The 16,338-nt window shown below is 33.0% G+C and overlaps 1 protein-coding gene across 5 annotated transcripts in view; it reads left to right on the top strand.

Moving 5' to 3' along the window:
- The window catches only part of RIC1 (RIC1 homolog, RAB6A GEF complex partner 1), a 133,713-nt gene that overhangs the window by 52,550 nt on the left and 64,825 nt on the right, over nucleotides 1–16,338 (top strand). For 4 of the 5 annotated variants that reach the window (XM_036855219.1, XM_036855220.1, XM_036855218.1 and 1 more), the window contains exon 3: nucleotides 8,520–8,599. In XM_036855219.1, the coding sequence (XP_036711114.1) occupies nucleotides 8,520–8,599 (80 nt within the window). Of the gene's footprint in view, nucleotides 1–8,519; nucleotides 8,600–16,338 lie in introns of those variants that run through there. The other variant, XM_036855221.1, reaches the window with a different exon arrangement.

Raw genomic sequence — 16,338 nt, 5'->3', positions numbered from 1 at the left:
TCTATCTCTCATTGCTACTCTTAACATTCTCTTTCACACCCAGCTAAATGGAAATGTAGATTGTTTTGCCACAACATGAGTTACTGTGACATGAATTAGAATATAACTTATTTATGAATAAGGGAAAGACATCAGTTTAATTTAGAATTCCTGTTGTTTCATTGTGATTTTTTTCCCCCTTCCCAGCATGTTAATGTATTGAGTCACCAAATAAGAGCTGAAAGCAAAGTATTATAAGAGACTGGAATACAGCAAATTGTGGAGGAGTACAGTGTTCTAAATAGTACCCATTCATCCCTCTTTTCTTTTTTTTTTTTTTCTTTTTTTTCGCATCTTGGTGTGACCAGACACTGTTTTGGAAGTGATTACTCTGCTGTTCTCCTGGATCTCTTTGAATTTTGCTTGTCTCCATAACTTGGTGTCTTTAAATTATAATATTTATACTTCCTTAAATTATACTAATTATACTTCCTTAAATTATACTATTTTTGTTAGGGTTGTTATTTTTCACACTTAACATCTATTGAACCATTATCTTCAAAATGGTGGCTCAAAACAGCCATTTGTTTACTCTCATTCTGTGATTTGCTCTGGGTTTGGTCAAATGGTTCTCCTGATCTCACCTCTAGTACTGATGTGGCTACAGTCATTTGACAGCTCCACTGATGCGGGATGGCCCCTTAGTTACATATCTGGTAGTTGACTGTAGCTGTCTGCTTTGGTTTTCTTTGTGACCTCTTATTTTCCAGTAGGCTAGATAAGGTCTTTCTTGTGATGGTAGAAGCTTTTCAAGAAGCAGAAGTTTCTAAGTCCAACCATCACTTCCATTCCTCTTTTCTAAATAGCTTTATTGAAGTACAGTTGATGTACAATAAACTGCACATGTTTGAAATGTACAATTAGATAAATTTTGAAACCATAACTACAGTCAAGATAGTGAACAGATCCATCACAGGTTTCCTTGTACCCTTTTGTAATTCCTCCATCCTGCCATGATTCACCTCCCTCTAAAACCAATTATTGATTTGCTTTCTATCACTACAGATTACTAGAGTTTTAAATAAATGGAATCATACAATATGTGCTATGACATTTTTCTAATTTCTTTTACTCAGCATAATTATTTTGAGATTCACGTATGTTGTCATGGATCAGTAGTTCATGCTGAGTATCTTATTGGATATAACACAGGTGGTTTATCCATTTATCTGTTGATGGGCATTTGAGTTGTTTATAGTTTTGGGCTGTTTTAAATAAAAGTGCTATGAACATTCATGTACAGATCTTTATATGCACATACATTTCCTTTTCTCTTGGGTAAATAGCCATGAATGGAACAGCTAGATCGTAAGGTAGGTCCCTTATGTTTAACTTTTTAAGGACACGCTAAACTTTTTACAAAGTAATTGTACCATTTTACATTCCTACCAGCAGGGTACAAGAGTTCTCATTCCTCTTTGCCAACTTAAGGTGTGCCTTTTTAATTTTAGCTATTCTAATGGCTGTGTGGTGGTATCCCATTATAGTTTTAATTTACATTTCTCTAATAACTAATGATGTTGAACATCTTTTCATTTGTTTATTTGCCATGTGTGTTTTCTGTGGTAAAGTGTCTTTTCAAATCATTCACCCATTTTATTTATTGGGTTCTTTGCTTTCTTATTGTTGAGTTTCTAGAGTTCTTAGTGTATTTTGGATTCAAGTCCTTTATTACACATATGCTTTATGAAGAATTTCTCCTAGTATGTTACTTGTCTTTTCATTCTCTTAACACTATTTTTTGAATGCGTGAAGTACTTAATTTTGATGACGTCTGGTTCATTAGTTTTATTTTTTAATGGCTCTTACCTTCTTCCTATGCTTTCCTCTAGAAGTCTTATGATTTAGGTTTTATATTTAGGTCTCTGATATATGTTCAGTTAATTTTTATATATGGTGCAGGATATGGATCTAAGTTAATTGTTTGCATATTGATATTCAGTTGTTCCAGCACCATTTGTTGAAAAGGTTATCCTTTCTATACTGCATTTCTTTTGCATCTGTGTCATAAATCTGTTGTCCACATGTATGTGGGGTTTAGTCTGTATTCTCTATTCAGTTCCATGATGTATTTGTCTGTGTTAGTACAGTATTGTATTTGATTACTCTAGCTTTGTAATACTTTTTGAAATCACAGTGTGTTACTTTTTCAACTTCTTTGTTTTCAAAGTTGTTTTCAGTGTTGTAGGACCTTTTGTTTCCGTATGAATTTTAGCATCAGCTTGTTAGTTTCTATGAAAATGCCTGCTGAGATTTTGACTGGCATTGCATTGGATATGTGGATCCATTTGGGGAGAGTTGTCATCTTAGCAGTATTGAATCTTCTGACCTATAAACATCATGTATCTCTTCCTTTGTTTAGATATTTTTAACTTTGTCAATGTTCTGTTATCAGCGTACAAGTATTTCACATCTTTTGCCAGGTTTATCCCAAAGTATTTTATATTTTTTGATGTTTTTGAAAACAGTATTTTAATTTTCTGACTGTTCACTGATAGTATATAGAAATGCAGTTGATTTTTCTATTGATTTTGTATCTTGCAACCATGCTAAACTCACTTATTCTAGTACTGTTTTTGTAGATTCTGCCAGATTTTCTCTATAGACAGTGATGTCAAAAAACAGTTTTACTTTTTTCCTTTCCAATCTGGATCCTTTTATTTCTTTTTTTTGCCTGATTTTGTTGGTTAGACCGTCCAGTACAATTTTGAATAGGAGGAAAGCATTTAGTCTTTTACTATGAAGAATGATGTTATAGGGGCTTTCGTGGTGACGCAGTGGTTAAGAATCCACCTGCCAATGCAGGGAGCACTGGCCCAGGAAGATCCCACATGCTGCAGAGCAACTAAGCCCGTGCGCCACAACTACTGAGCCTGCGCTCTGGAGCCCACAAGCTACAGCGACTGAGCCCGCGTGCCACAACTACTGAAGCCCGCATGCCTAGAGCCTGTGCTCCTCAACAAGAGAAGCCCGCACACCGCAACTAAGAGTAGCCCCCGCTCGCCGCAACTAGAGGAAGCCCATGCACAGCAACAGAAACCCAGTGCAGCCAAAGATAAATAAATAAATAAATATTAAAAAAAAAGAAGAAGAAGAATCATGTTATAGGTATTTTGTAAATCCCCTTTATCAAGTTGTGGAAGTTCACCCTCTCATTAATTTGCTGAAAATTTTTAATTAGGAATGTTATATTGGATTTTGTCTAATGTCTTTCCTGCATTTATTTAGACTATCATACTGTTTTTCTTTTTTAGTTTGTTAATATGGTAAATTACATTTATAGATTCTTGAATGTTAAACCAACCCTGCATTCCTGGATAAACCCCATTTACTTATGATGTATTAATACATTGTTAGATTTAATTTGCTAAAACTGTTTATAAATTTTACATCTGTGTTAATAAGGGATATTGGCTTGTAGTTACTTTTCCTCATAATGTCTTTGTCTTCTTTTAGTATGAGGGTAATGCTGGCCTCATAAAATGTGATCAAAAGTGTTCCCTCTTTGTTGGTTTTCTAGAAGAGTTTGTGTTGAATTGATATCTCTTTTGGTAGACTTCACCAGTGATAGCATCTGGGCCTAGAGTTTTGTTTTGTTTTGTGGAAAGGATTTTAATTGAAATTTCAATTTCTTTAGTAGATATAAGCCTGTGTAGGGTACCTCTTTCTTTTCAGTAAGTTTTGATAGTTTGTGTCTTTCAAGGAACCCGTCCATTTCATCCAAGCTGGAAATTTACTGTCATAAAGTTATCCACAGTACTCCCTTGTTATTCTTTTAATATCTGTAGAATATGTAGTGATGTCACCTCTCTCATTTCTGATAGTGGTTATTCTCTCTTTCTTTTTTTCCTGGACAGTATGACTAGATGTATATCGATTTTAATGATCTTTAAAAAAAAACAGAACAAAACCAGATTTTAATTTCATTGATTTTATTTTTGTTTTCTACTTCACTGATTTCCATGCTGATCTGTATTATTTCCTCTATTTTTTAAAAAAATTTGTTTACTTTGCGTTTCATTTGCTCATCGGTTTCTCGTTTAAAGTAGAACCCAAGGTCACTGATTTGGCATTTTTCTTTTTTCTAATACAGGTATTTGAAGCTATAAAATTTCCCTTAAGTACTGCTGTAATAACACCCCACAAATTTTAGTATCATGTATTTTTCTAAATTTCTGTCTTGATTTCTTCTTTTATTCATGAATTATTTACAAGCATATTATTTAGTTTCAAAATATTTGAGAGTTCTCCAGAAATCTTCTGTCATCAATTTCTAGTTTAATTCTGTTGGGGTGAAGGAACATATATTATACATGTTTTATTTTTATATGTGGTAAGACCCCAACATACATTGTTATTATTCTTGTTTAAAAAGTCAATTTACCACAGCCATACCTCAGGACTACCTTCCTGAGCATTCTAATCAGTGCCCTGTGCATTATGAGTTTCCTCAGTCTTGCTGGTGGGACAGGGACTGTTTTCAGGACTGTTGGAGCACCATGCACTGTTCCCTTTACTAAGGCTTTTGGTTTCTCTTCTGCCTTGGTAGTATCCTCACATGCATGTGCTTATTGGTGCTCTCTGATTCTTTCTCCATGCAGCTCTCTTGTCTCTGGTACTCTGTCATATAAATTTTGTTAGTGCCTTGTTCTTCCTGGACTCTCAACATCATCTTCTTAACTCAGGGAGTCTGCCAGGCTCTGTCTCCATTCCCCTTCTCAGTGCTGTGACCTGGAAACTCTCAAGAGAGTAAGCTGGAACAATCATAGAACTCACCTCAGTTGTTTTCCATCTGTCAGGGATCACTAGCCTTCATTGCTTGTCAGTGTTTTGAAAATCATTGTTTCATATATTTTGTTTGGTTTTTGGTTGTTTGTTTCAGATGGGAGCACAAGTTGACTTCAGCTTAATCCATCTTGGTTGGAAGCAGAAGTCTTTTTTTTTTTTAAGTATTCTGGTATAAAACAATGTGATAGAACTAGTAATAATATAATAATTTTTGATGACTATTTGTATCAAAAGATATTCTTCACCTATCTTTGAGAGAATGTGTTATTTATAACCGTTTTTGTTATTTTTCATTTAAATATATTCATAAGTATGAATGTACGAAGTCTGAAAGAGTATACAAAAGTGTTAGATCATTATCTTAGTGGTATGCTTTGGGGTGAGTAATTTTATATACTTGAACATGTATAACAAAAAAATAAAGCTAAAAACAGAAAACACCATTTATAAACCAGTGTAAAGAATTAAAAAATGCTAGTCTGTTATCAGCCTTATTTGAAACCTGATATGACAGTATGTTGGGATAGAAGATACATCTCTAAATCATCAAATCCTTATCTCTTAAGTTATTATAGAAATCTCTGTGATGCCATTATTCAAGTCATTGGAGCCAGATGCATAAATCTGTCCTATTCTTTATGGTAAAAATGGTATATGCTGAGGAAGAAATGCACTTTGACTTGGAGTTCTAAAGTATCTGGTGAATTCATATACAAAAAAGTATTTGGGTTGGTAGAGGAAAGTATTGGGATGCTGCCTACAGGTTAAGCATTAGTTATATATAGCAGTTGATTTGTCTCATGACACAGTTAGATTTAAATTACTCCTGCTACAGAAATTTACTATTTGTAATATATATGTCATACATCAATCATAAAATAATTTAAAAATACATTTAATTTGGGGTGGCAAGTGAAAACTTCCCAAATGCCCAAACAAATCAGAATAGAAACAGGCAGATAATAATAATAATAATAATAATAATAATAACAACCATATCAACTACCACCACCACCTGTAGAATTCAATCTCTTCTTTTTAAAATGTGGAATTAGGTGAGGTACTTTGCATGGTTTTTCAAAAGCTCTGTTACTAGATTTGCAATTGAAATAAATGATGTCAAACTTTAATATTCATACCTCTCTGACTGATAATTTGTTGCATTATTAATATCCTTTTACATTATTGTTTTTAGTTCTTTTTCTTCTAAGTAGCATTAGTAGAGACAAGTCTGTCTCTTCCATCCTCTATTTAAGTAGTGATTTTCTTTTATCCTCTCAATACCTTTATCCTTATGACCTTACGGCCCTAATTCATGGATATACAAAAGAAAGGGACATAAAGACTTGTCATATAAGTTGCCTACAGATTGTTGGGCCTCTGTAATTAAAGGCACATAATCCAGTAATATACCTTGGAGAAAGAAAAAAATATTGTTAAGATAGGGATGATAACAGGAAAGAGAACTTGGAAGTTCTTTATTTTGTCTTTTCATTAACTTAGAAAAGTTAGTTTTGGGGTGTGTGCGTGTATTTATGTATGTATACTCGAAGAAGGTATTGTTGCCCACAGATTAAGCAATAGTTATATACTTTCTTGCAGTATTTTGGGGATAGGAAGAGAAGGGCCATCATAACACTGCATAAAAACAGTTTTGGTATAGATACTACTTTTTAAGGATGATCATTTTTTTACCACCAAAACTTTTTAAGTTGTTCAAAGGCAGGACTGTTCATGAAATTATCACTGATGAATGTCATTGAGATCTGGAAATAAATAGCATTTAATATACATGCAAAGCCATAGAAACTTGGTAAAGATGATTGATACAGAATACCGAAATAGTAAATCAAGCCATTATTTGTAATTTGATCTAGTATACTGTCTATATAAAATTTCTAAATGCTGGTGCAAAGTGATGCTGTATTTTTCCTGGCATTATAGTCTTCTAAGCACTTGTTAAAATTGAGTATATTATTAGCATTTGATATTCTGAAATGTTGAACTTTTGACCTTGAGTGACTGATATTCAGGCAGTGGTTGTATGTTATTCATCTAAGTACTAGACCGTATTATTTTACTTTTCTAGCCCCTGTAACAGTAGAGTTTACACATTTTAAACAGTCACTAATCTATATAGGGGTCATGATGTCTGTGAAACTTTCAATATAGTTTGATTTGAATCCATTTTCTTTTTGATCCCATAGTTTTCACATTAGAAGAATAAAAAATTGCACATGAGGAATTAGAATGATGATCTTTTCTGAAGGATTTTAACCTTTTTTCTTTTGTATCCCAATATGTTGAATTAGAGTTTTGGAATACATTAAAATACTAAAGTTTATAGCTTAGAAACAAAACACCTGGCTTTGCTGAAGAAATTGAGTATTTCCTCTGGCATTCCTTTATGTGAAAAACAGAAAACCAGTACTGGAAAGAAATTTGAAACTTTGAATAATTTTTTCAGTTTCTTTAGTTCTACTTTGGGTAAAAGCCCTCCTGCCTCTAAAGTGATAAGAATTCAGTATGAATATAAAGAAGTTTGGGTAAAACATTGCCACCTCACTCTGTTAATGCCTGAAAATGTTTGTTTAGAAAAAGCTAAATATTGTATTTTCTGTATTTATATAAATGTAAAATGGTTGTTTGAGCTTTACAAGTCAGATATGTGCCATGATCATATGATGGCACTGTTTTAATATAATTTATATATATTTTTTTAATTGAAAGATAGTTGATTTACAATGTGTTAATTTCTGCTGTACAGAAAAGTGATTGTTATACACATATATACGTTTTTTAATATTCTTTTCCATTATGGTTTATCACAGGATATTGACTATATTTCCCTGTGCTGTACAGTAGGACCTTGTTGTTCATCCATTCTATGCATAACATGTTTGCATCTGCTAATCCCAAACTCCCAACCCATCCCCCAAACCCCCCCCACCCCTCGGCAACCACAAGTATGTTCTGTCTGTCTGTGAGTCTGTTTCTGTTTTGTAGATAAGTTCGTTTGTGTCATATTTTAGATTCCACATATAAGTGATATCATATGGTATTTGTCTTTCTCTTTCTGACTTACTTCACTTAATACAGTTTATATTTTTAAAACATTTTATTAACTTAGAAAAATTAGCTGATGTTCAAATTTTTTAAGTTGAAGGTTTGCTCTGTTTTTTCTTCTGTCTTGGTATATTTTGTAGTAAATCAGAGGCTAACTGATTGATTTTGAAATGTCTAAAATATGTTATTCTGAAGTTACACTATATAAACTTTGAGTAGAGTCAAGAATTTCATCATACTATTACTATTTGGTGACATAATTGCTTTAAAAACTCAGAAAAATTATTTGCCGTGTTATTCCAGAGTTTAAAACGTTCTGTATATTTTGCAAAATAATCATCTATTATTCAATAATAAAGTTATTTTAGAATATTAATGTCTACAGCATGTTATGAACTATTGATTTCAATTACCTATGAAATATTTTGCAATCTGTAAATCCCTTTCATGAGTTACTTTAAACAAGATGGATTATATTGAAACAAAGTGATTTTTTATTTGCATAATTAAGCTATAGCTCTTCAAAAGAGGGTTCTTGAAGTGTTTTCAAAGTAAGAATATATAAAATTAAGATTACAGTCATAGCCTTACCCTTTAATTCATGGTAAATAAAATTTATCTTTCAGACGGCAAATGGCTACATCTTGTTTTTTCATATAACATCTACAAGAGGGGACAAGTACCTTTATGAACCAGTGTATCCCAAGTAAGTTTGTTGTCTTTCATTTTTTAAGTATTTGATTTGCATACTTTGTGTTCACAAAACATTACAGTTTGGGGTTGTCTGAAGTGCTAAGCCAGCATTTCCAAAACACTGTTTTAAAGATTACCAGGTCTTTGAACTGCTGTCACTTGAATAAAGAATTCTATAATTAAATAAGTCTGAAAATCTTGGATGGATGTACTATCTCCCTTCTTGGACATTCAGAATTACTATGAAAATACTCCAGATCTAGCATCCTTTAGTCTTTATTGGGGATGTATGAGCTAAGATCATGAGGGGAAGAGGTGAAGTGTCAGTAAGCTATACGTACTTTTTCCTGTACATTTTAGTATATGCATAGAAAAAATATATACCCCAAACAGTGGGTTACCTCTTGATTAGAATTTGAGGGAACTTGGACTTCCGATCTTTAATCTGTGGTGTTCTGTATGTTTTGCATTGTTTCTTTTCCTTTTTTGTTATTTGCCTTACTTTTGAAATGAGAGAACATTTTATTGAAAGACCTTTTGAAATAAAAGAATATGTAATTTTCAAGTATTTCACGTTTTTAAAAAACGGTCAAGCCATTAAAACTGGATGAAAATATAAATGAATTATTTATCATATTTCTAGATGATAGAAGACAGAGGTTATTAGTTATTAAATTAATTTATTAAATTAATTAATTAAATTAATTAAAGGGAAAATAGATTACATTGTATGAAAGTTTAAATTTCTGAAAATTAACAGAAAAAAAAAAAAGACCAACATTAGAAGGGCAGATAACAAACTGGGGGAAAATTTTGCAGTAAATAAGACCAAGGCTTACTATTTTTTATATGAAGGGGTCATATAAATTGCTAAGAAACACAAAGATTTCAAAAGATAAATAGGTAAAAGCAATCTCATAAGAGGAAATATCATCCATTTTAATTCTCAATTTAGACATACTCTGAAAGATTTCAAAAGATAAATAGGTGAAAGCAATCTCATGAGAGGAACTATCTCCATTTTAATTCTCCAATTTAGACACTCTCCTGTAAATAAAAAGCAATGAACAGAATCACCTGTACCTAACTTGATTATTTTTTATACTATTATAGGTGGGCAGGGGAGGGAAATAACATCTCTTGAAACAGTGAAAAATACAGTTTTCTTCCATTTGCCAACATGATTTACATATATTTAGAGTGTTTTGGAATAGTATTTTGAGACTCACTTTTTGTTTTCCAGAGGTTTTAAAAAGTTTCTTACCTTTTAATTCTGAGACTCCAGGGCACGCTGCTTATTAACTAAGTAGTAGTCCCAACAATGCATGAGCTATGCTGTGTTTGACTGTATATGTTAAGCTAAAGAACTAAGTAAAGAGCATTATTGTTTTGTTTTGTTTTTAAACTTGGATGTTCTTCCACTGTGTTGAAGAGTTTGAGTTTCAATATGTGGGCTCAATAAAATGTGTATTGTCTTAGAGCAGCATAAATAGAAATTAAGGGGGGATATAGGCGTTGGTGTCAGATAGACCTGGAATTGAATGTCAGTTCTGCTGCTTTTCAGCTGTATGTCTCCTATCAAGTTAATACCTCTAAAAACCTCAGTTTCCTCATCTGTAGAATGAGATAACAGTAGTAATTATTTTATAGGATTAAATGAGACCATGCATATTAAATGTTTAGATAAGTGCCTAGCTTGTGGAAAAATTAATAATGGACAGCTGCTATTATTATTAATATATTTTTCCCTCATCAAATTTTTACTTTATTTCTAATGTTTTAAGTGATTATATATATAAAGTGGTTTCATATATTACATAAATTGTATATATTATATATATTTTTTGTTTTTAACTTGATAATATACTTTTTTCAGAGTTTAACTTCTAGTAACTGCTACATAAAATCAAACAAAATCTCTTATATGGAAACAGTTTCACAGAGCAGATTAGAATCAGCCTATTATGCATTTGTTTGCTAGACTACTTTCTAGTTCGGTGTTTTAGCCTAGTAAGTTTCTTAGTTTTTCTGTAGAACCTGTTTATAAAATGGGAATAAAAATATTTTCTTCTTCAGTTGTTTGGAGGGTTATGTGAGTTTAGGTTTTTAAAACCTGATTTGAGGAGAGTTTTTTAAAAAATTTAGTTTTTATTAGGTGTAAGATAAGCTCAAGGATGTATTATACAATATGGAATATAGCCAATATTTTGTAATAACTGTAAATGGAAAGTAACCTTTAAAAATTGTATAAAAATTTTTAAAAATTAAAAAATTTAGTTTTGAGAGTGTATCATCATCATCTGTGCCATTGTAAACACTTATGCAATTCAAGACACTGTTCTAAGCACTTTTTCAAACTAACTTAATCCCTGTAGCAACCTGATGAGGTAGTTATGTACAGTAACTCTACAAACTGCAGCACAGAGACGGCTAAGTAACTCACCCATAGTCATACACTAGTAAGTGACACAGTCAGGATCTAAACATAAGTGTTGTAGCTTCAAAATCTGTGTATTTAAATTAACCACCAATACTACACTGCTTCAACCCTGTGTGTCCATCTAGCCATCTACTACTTTGGGTTTTATTTGGGGAGTTAGGGAACCAAAAATGGATAAATGATCTGGAGTGGTTTATAGTAGTCCTGAAGAATAGAGACAGCATAATTGAGGCCAGTGGTTAGTCATCCTCTTCTCAGTTTTAGAAACGCTATTGTCTCTTGCTTCTCTTCTCTAAATCTTATAAGTTCCTCCCATGAGTTTTTCTATAGTATCTCAACTTCCTTGTATTATGTGACAGCATCTTAACCTCAGACTGCCTCTTTTCCCATAGTGCTTCATCTTAGAACAGGTCAGATGCCCCCATAATCTTTCAGAGTTTCCACATAGTTTTGTTTCCAGCATCCTTCCTGTTGATGATGGGAGTCAGGCTTCAGCAATGGTTACAGTCTTATATTAAATGACTCTTTATGCCTCAAAGGTCATTTAGGTCATTTATTCTTTGATTAATGAATTTTCCATTTCTTTCATCCTTTGCATCTTTATAAATTCCATTCTATATTAAAATACTCCTTCATATTGGTTACACAGGCCAGTGAATGGACTTACCCATTGAAGGTCATCTTGATGGCTTTTTCTTTCATGTCTTGTAACTTACAGTGAAATTAATGAAGGAAACTCTGCCAGGGGTAAATCAGAAATAATTTGTGTTAAGCTTTAGAAAATGTTCATGTGTTTATGTTTAAATATGAGTTTGGTAGTTCTTGAAACTGCAAATCATTTAATTTCATAATGAAAGTAATTTCAACAAACATTTCATCATTATGTATACTACTTTTGAGAGCAGAGATTTTTTTCTCCTTATTCTTTCTATCTTTCCACCTTACTGAGACCAGCCTTATTGAGGTTAGTGTTCTTTTAAAAAGAAAAGTTACTGTACTAAAATTCAGTATATTTAATTATCAACTATTAAAGATGAAGATATTATCTTTTTCACTGAAAAACATCACTCCAAAACAACTATCAAAATTCAGACGTCCCACTCCCTCCCCAAGGCCAATATTTTTACCATCTGTTATGAATTCGTGCTAGGTGGGAAGCAAGAAGGGAATAATTAGTTGAGGTTAGCAATTTCTAACTTCAACACAACTTGTCTTTTCAAAAATCCTGCTTCTTGGGAACTATACTCAATATGTTGTAATAACCTATAAGAGAAAAAAATCTGAAAAAGAACATATATATGATATTATATATATACACATATATATTATATATACAACTGAATCACTTTGCTGTACACCTGAAACTAGCATAACATTGTAAGTCAATTATACTTCAATAAAATAAAGCTTCTTGCAGGAGAAACCTGCAAGGAAGGGGGATATAAACATTTACTCAATTACATCAAAGAGAATAAAAGAGGTTTGAATTACTTACAGATGTGAAAGATTCCCCTCAACATTTGTTTTTTTCTTTTTGCTAGTAAGTTTTGAGTGTTAGTTTTCTGGAGAATAAACTTTAACTGCTTTTTTCCCCTTAAGCTTCTATAGATTTAGAAAGTTATTTCTAACAATATATCTTGGTCTAAGTTCAGTTTTTGAACTTGACAAAGTATGTTAGTTATCCTAACATTTTTGATTCCCTTTGATCTTCTCAAAACGTTGCATGTGTAGTTTGATTTCAATATGTATGTATTCTGTTAACAGTACATGTGTAACCTTTAGCTGTTCAACTTTGCGTCTTTTATGTATCCATTAGCTTACATTATAATTGCATGAGCATTTACTAATAAGATTAATTAGCAACGTTATTCTATAAATTCTGGACAGTGAAAACCACTCCCCTGTTGGCCACACTTCTAAGACTGGCACCTGAATTCAAAAAATCACAGAATTGTTAAAAGATCTGCCTGATTCAAAGAGCCCTATGCATTGTTCTTATCAGACTCAAAGCTGTCTGATTTTGTGATGATGTAAATAAAAAGCTTTTTTTTTTTTTTTTTTTTTTAAGAAAAATGATATAAAAGGCCTGGTGATAAAGAGTACTACCTCTTTCAGAAAACTCTTCTGAAAAATTGTTGTCATCCATCCATCCATTTAAGTATTAAATTTTGTCAGGCTCCAGGACTGTTCTAGATACTGGGATGCAGCAGAGGAAAAAGAAAAAAGAAGAAAAACAACAACAACAAGAAACCCTACTCATACAGCCTGTATTCTTCTAATAGATGGTGATAAATAAGTAAAATACATTACAAATTAGGTGATACATTCTGTGGAGAAAAATAAAGCCGGGAAAGGGAATGGGAAGTGGGGAAACAACTTGAAATAGAGTGGTCAGGGTCTTTACTGAGAAGATGATGTTTAAAAGTTCTCAGTGAGATGAGGAAACAAAACATACGCCCATGGCCGGAGCATTCTGGATTGGTGAGATTTAGAAGGTAAGAAAGTTAATAAGAAGAAATTACTGTGAATAAATCCTAGGTCTTATCTAATAACTTAGAGTGAAAAAGTCAGAAGGGAGAAATTTTTTATTAAGTATAAAAAGAAAAATTACATTCTGCTTTTTAAATAACCTAATCCTGGGAAAGCCTACAGTTTATTCTCTTTTTTTGTAAATGGCACCGTCATTTGAGCTTATTTATTCTTGCCACTTAATAACTCCAATAGCCAGGCTATATCAAGTCCAGTATATTCTACCTTATATTCCTCATGTCTTTCCCTTCTTCCTAATTCTGAGCAACACTACTTTAGTTTGGGTTTTGTCATTTTTCTCTTGGATTATTGTAATATCTTATTAATTCATCTTTTGTGGTTTTCCCCTAAGTGAATTTTTCTAACATAAAATTAACTTGCCATTTTTCTACAGTTTTTCAGTGGCTTTTCTTAGCTTTCAGGATTAATCGTGTTGCTTAGTTTTTTTGAGTTTTATTTTACAAGTCTGAAGAATGGAGTTAATATCCACTTCATGAAGATGTCATTAGGTTTAACTCAGCACCCTAAATTACTCTATAGTACCTAAAATAATGCTTTACTGTTCCCTAGGATTTTGTTCTGTGTTCTCTTGTATTCTACATGCTCTTACTGGCTTTAGTTATCCAGTATATGTGGATGAGGTTCAGACGTTTCTGTAATATAGTACCACTTTCTTAAGCTTCTGGCCCACCTTTCTGGAACACATCTATTTAGATATCTCTAGGCAGCCTCAAACTCATGATGTCTAAACCTAACTCATTTCCTCTTTACCAAGCCAAACATGTTATTGCTTTTCTAAAATTTATTGCCATTACCATGATCTTTCTTTTTTTTTTTTTTAATTAATTAATTTATTTTTGGCTGTGTTGGGTCTTTGTTTCTGTACGAGGGCTTTCTCTAGTTGCAGCAAGTGGGGGCCACTCTTCATCGCGGTGCGTGGGCCACTCACTGTCGTGGCCTCTCGTTGCGGAGCACTGGCTCCAGACGCGCAGGCTCAGTAGTTGTGGCTCACGGGCCTACTTGCTCCGCGGCATGTGGGATCTTCCCAGACCAGGGCTCGAACCCGTGTCTCCTGCATTGGCAGGCAGATTCTCAACCACTGCGCCACCAGGGAAGCCCTACCATGATCTTTTACACAGTGTGTGATGTTGAAAACATGTTGAATCTTTATTTCTTCATTTCTCTTCTTTGGTAATCAAGTTGTATTGATTGATTACAACTCTCTAGTGCCTCTAAAATTTGCTAGTATGTATTTTACTCTCACTTGTCATATTAGGGGTGTTCATGGCCTCTCCTTGCTATTGAAAAGCTTGTTTACTAACTCATTCTTGTCCTCTAGTCTCTTTCTCCTCCGTACTGAAATACATTCTTTGCACTGATAACCAGATTTATTCTTCAAAACAGAGACTTGATGATGTGATTCTTGTCTCAGAAACTTTTTTTTAAAGTCTGGATTAACTTTGTTCTGGATCTAAAGATACAAAAATGCTAGCATTATACATCAGTACTTCCTGGAATATTATTTCAGAAAGATCATATCAGTAAATTTTTTTATTTCTAATTTTTTTATTGTGGTAAAATATACATAATGTAACATTTATCATCATAACTGTTTTAAAGTATAGTTATATAGTTGGCCCTTTAACAACACAGGTTTGAATTGTGCAGGTCCACTTATACGTGGATTTTTTTCAGTAAATATGTACTGCAGGATTCTTGGTTGGTTGAATCCAAGGACGCAGAGCCACATATATGGAGGGCCAACTGTAAAGTTATGCACAGATTTTCTAGTGCATGGGGGTCTGCATCCCTAACCCCCAGGTTGTTCAAGGTTTAACTGTACTTCATATAAGTGAAACCATACGATATTTATCTTTTGTGACTGACTTATTTCACTTAGCATAATGTCCTCAAGTTTCATTCATTTTGTAGCATATGTTAGACTTTCCTTCCTTTTAAAGGTTGAATAATATTCCACTGTATGTATATACCACATTCTATCGTGAATAATGCTGCTATAAACATGGGTATTCAAATGTCTCTTTGAGACCCTGATTTCAGTTCCTCTGGGTATATACCCCAAAGTACAATTGCTGTATCTTATGGTAATTCTATTTTTAATTTTTTGAGGAACTGCCATACTATTATCCTCAAGGGCTGTACCATTTTCTGTACTTAGTGCACAAGGACTCTAATTTCTCTACATTTTTGCCAACACTTATTGTTATATATGTATTTTTATAGTAACTTGTAGGTGTGAGGTGGTATCTCACTTTAGTTTTGATTTGCATTTCCCTACTGATTAGTGATGTTAGGTACTCTTCTAATGTGCTTATTGGCCGATTGTGTACCATTGGAGAAATGTCTGTTTTGAGTCCTCTGTCCCTTTTTGAATCAGATTGTTTTGGTTTTTTGCTGTTGAGTTTTAGGAGTTCTCTATATATTCAGGGTAATAATTCCTTATCTCATAAACTTCTGTTGCTCTCCAGTCCCCACAAAATAAAGCCCAAGAGATCTGGCTTGGCATTTAGAACCTACTTTTCCCCTATCTCCAGCACACTGAACCCACACTTCCTATGTATTTTAATTCTGTTCATTTGCTATTTGCTTTACTTGGTATGCCTTCACCACTATCTTTTTTATGTAAGAAAGCTATCTCACTTGGTTTTCAAGCTCAGGTCAAGTATTTACAAAGCTTTGGACATCAACTCTCCTATCTTCCCTTGTACCCAAGAAATAGCTGATCCCTCATGTATAATCCCATGGCACTTTAAAAAAATTTA

Source organism: Balaenoptera musculus, chromosome 6 (genome assembly GCF_009873245.2).
Source record: "Balaenoptera musculus isolate JJ_BM4_2016_0621 chromosome 6, mBalMus1.pri.v3, whole genome shotgun sequence".
NCBI lineage: Eukaryota > Metazoa > Chordata > Mammalia > Artiodactyla > Balaenopteridae > Balaenoptera > Balaenoptera musculus.
Note: the sequence above shows the minus strand (reverse complement) of the source record. Positions and strands in the feature narration are given on the sequence as shown.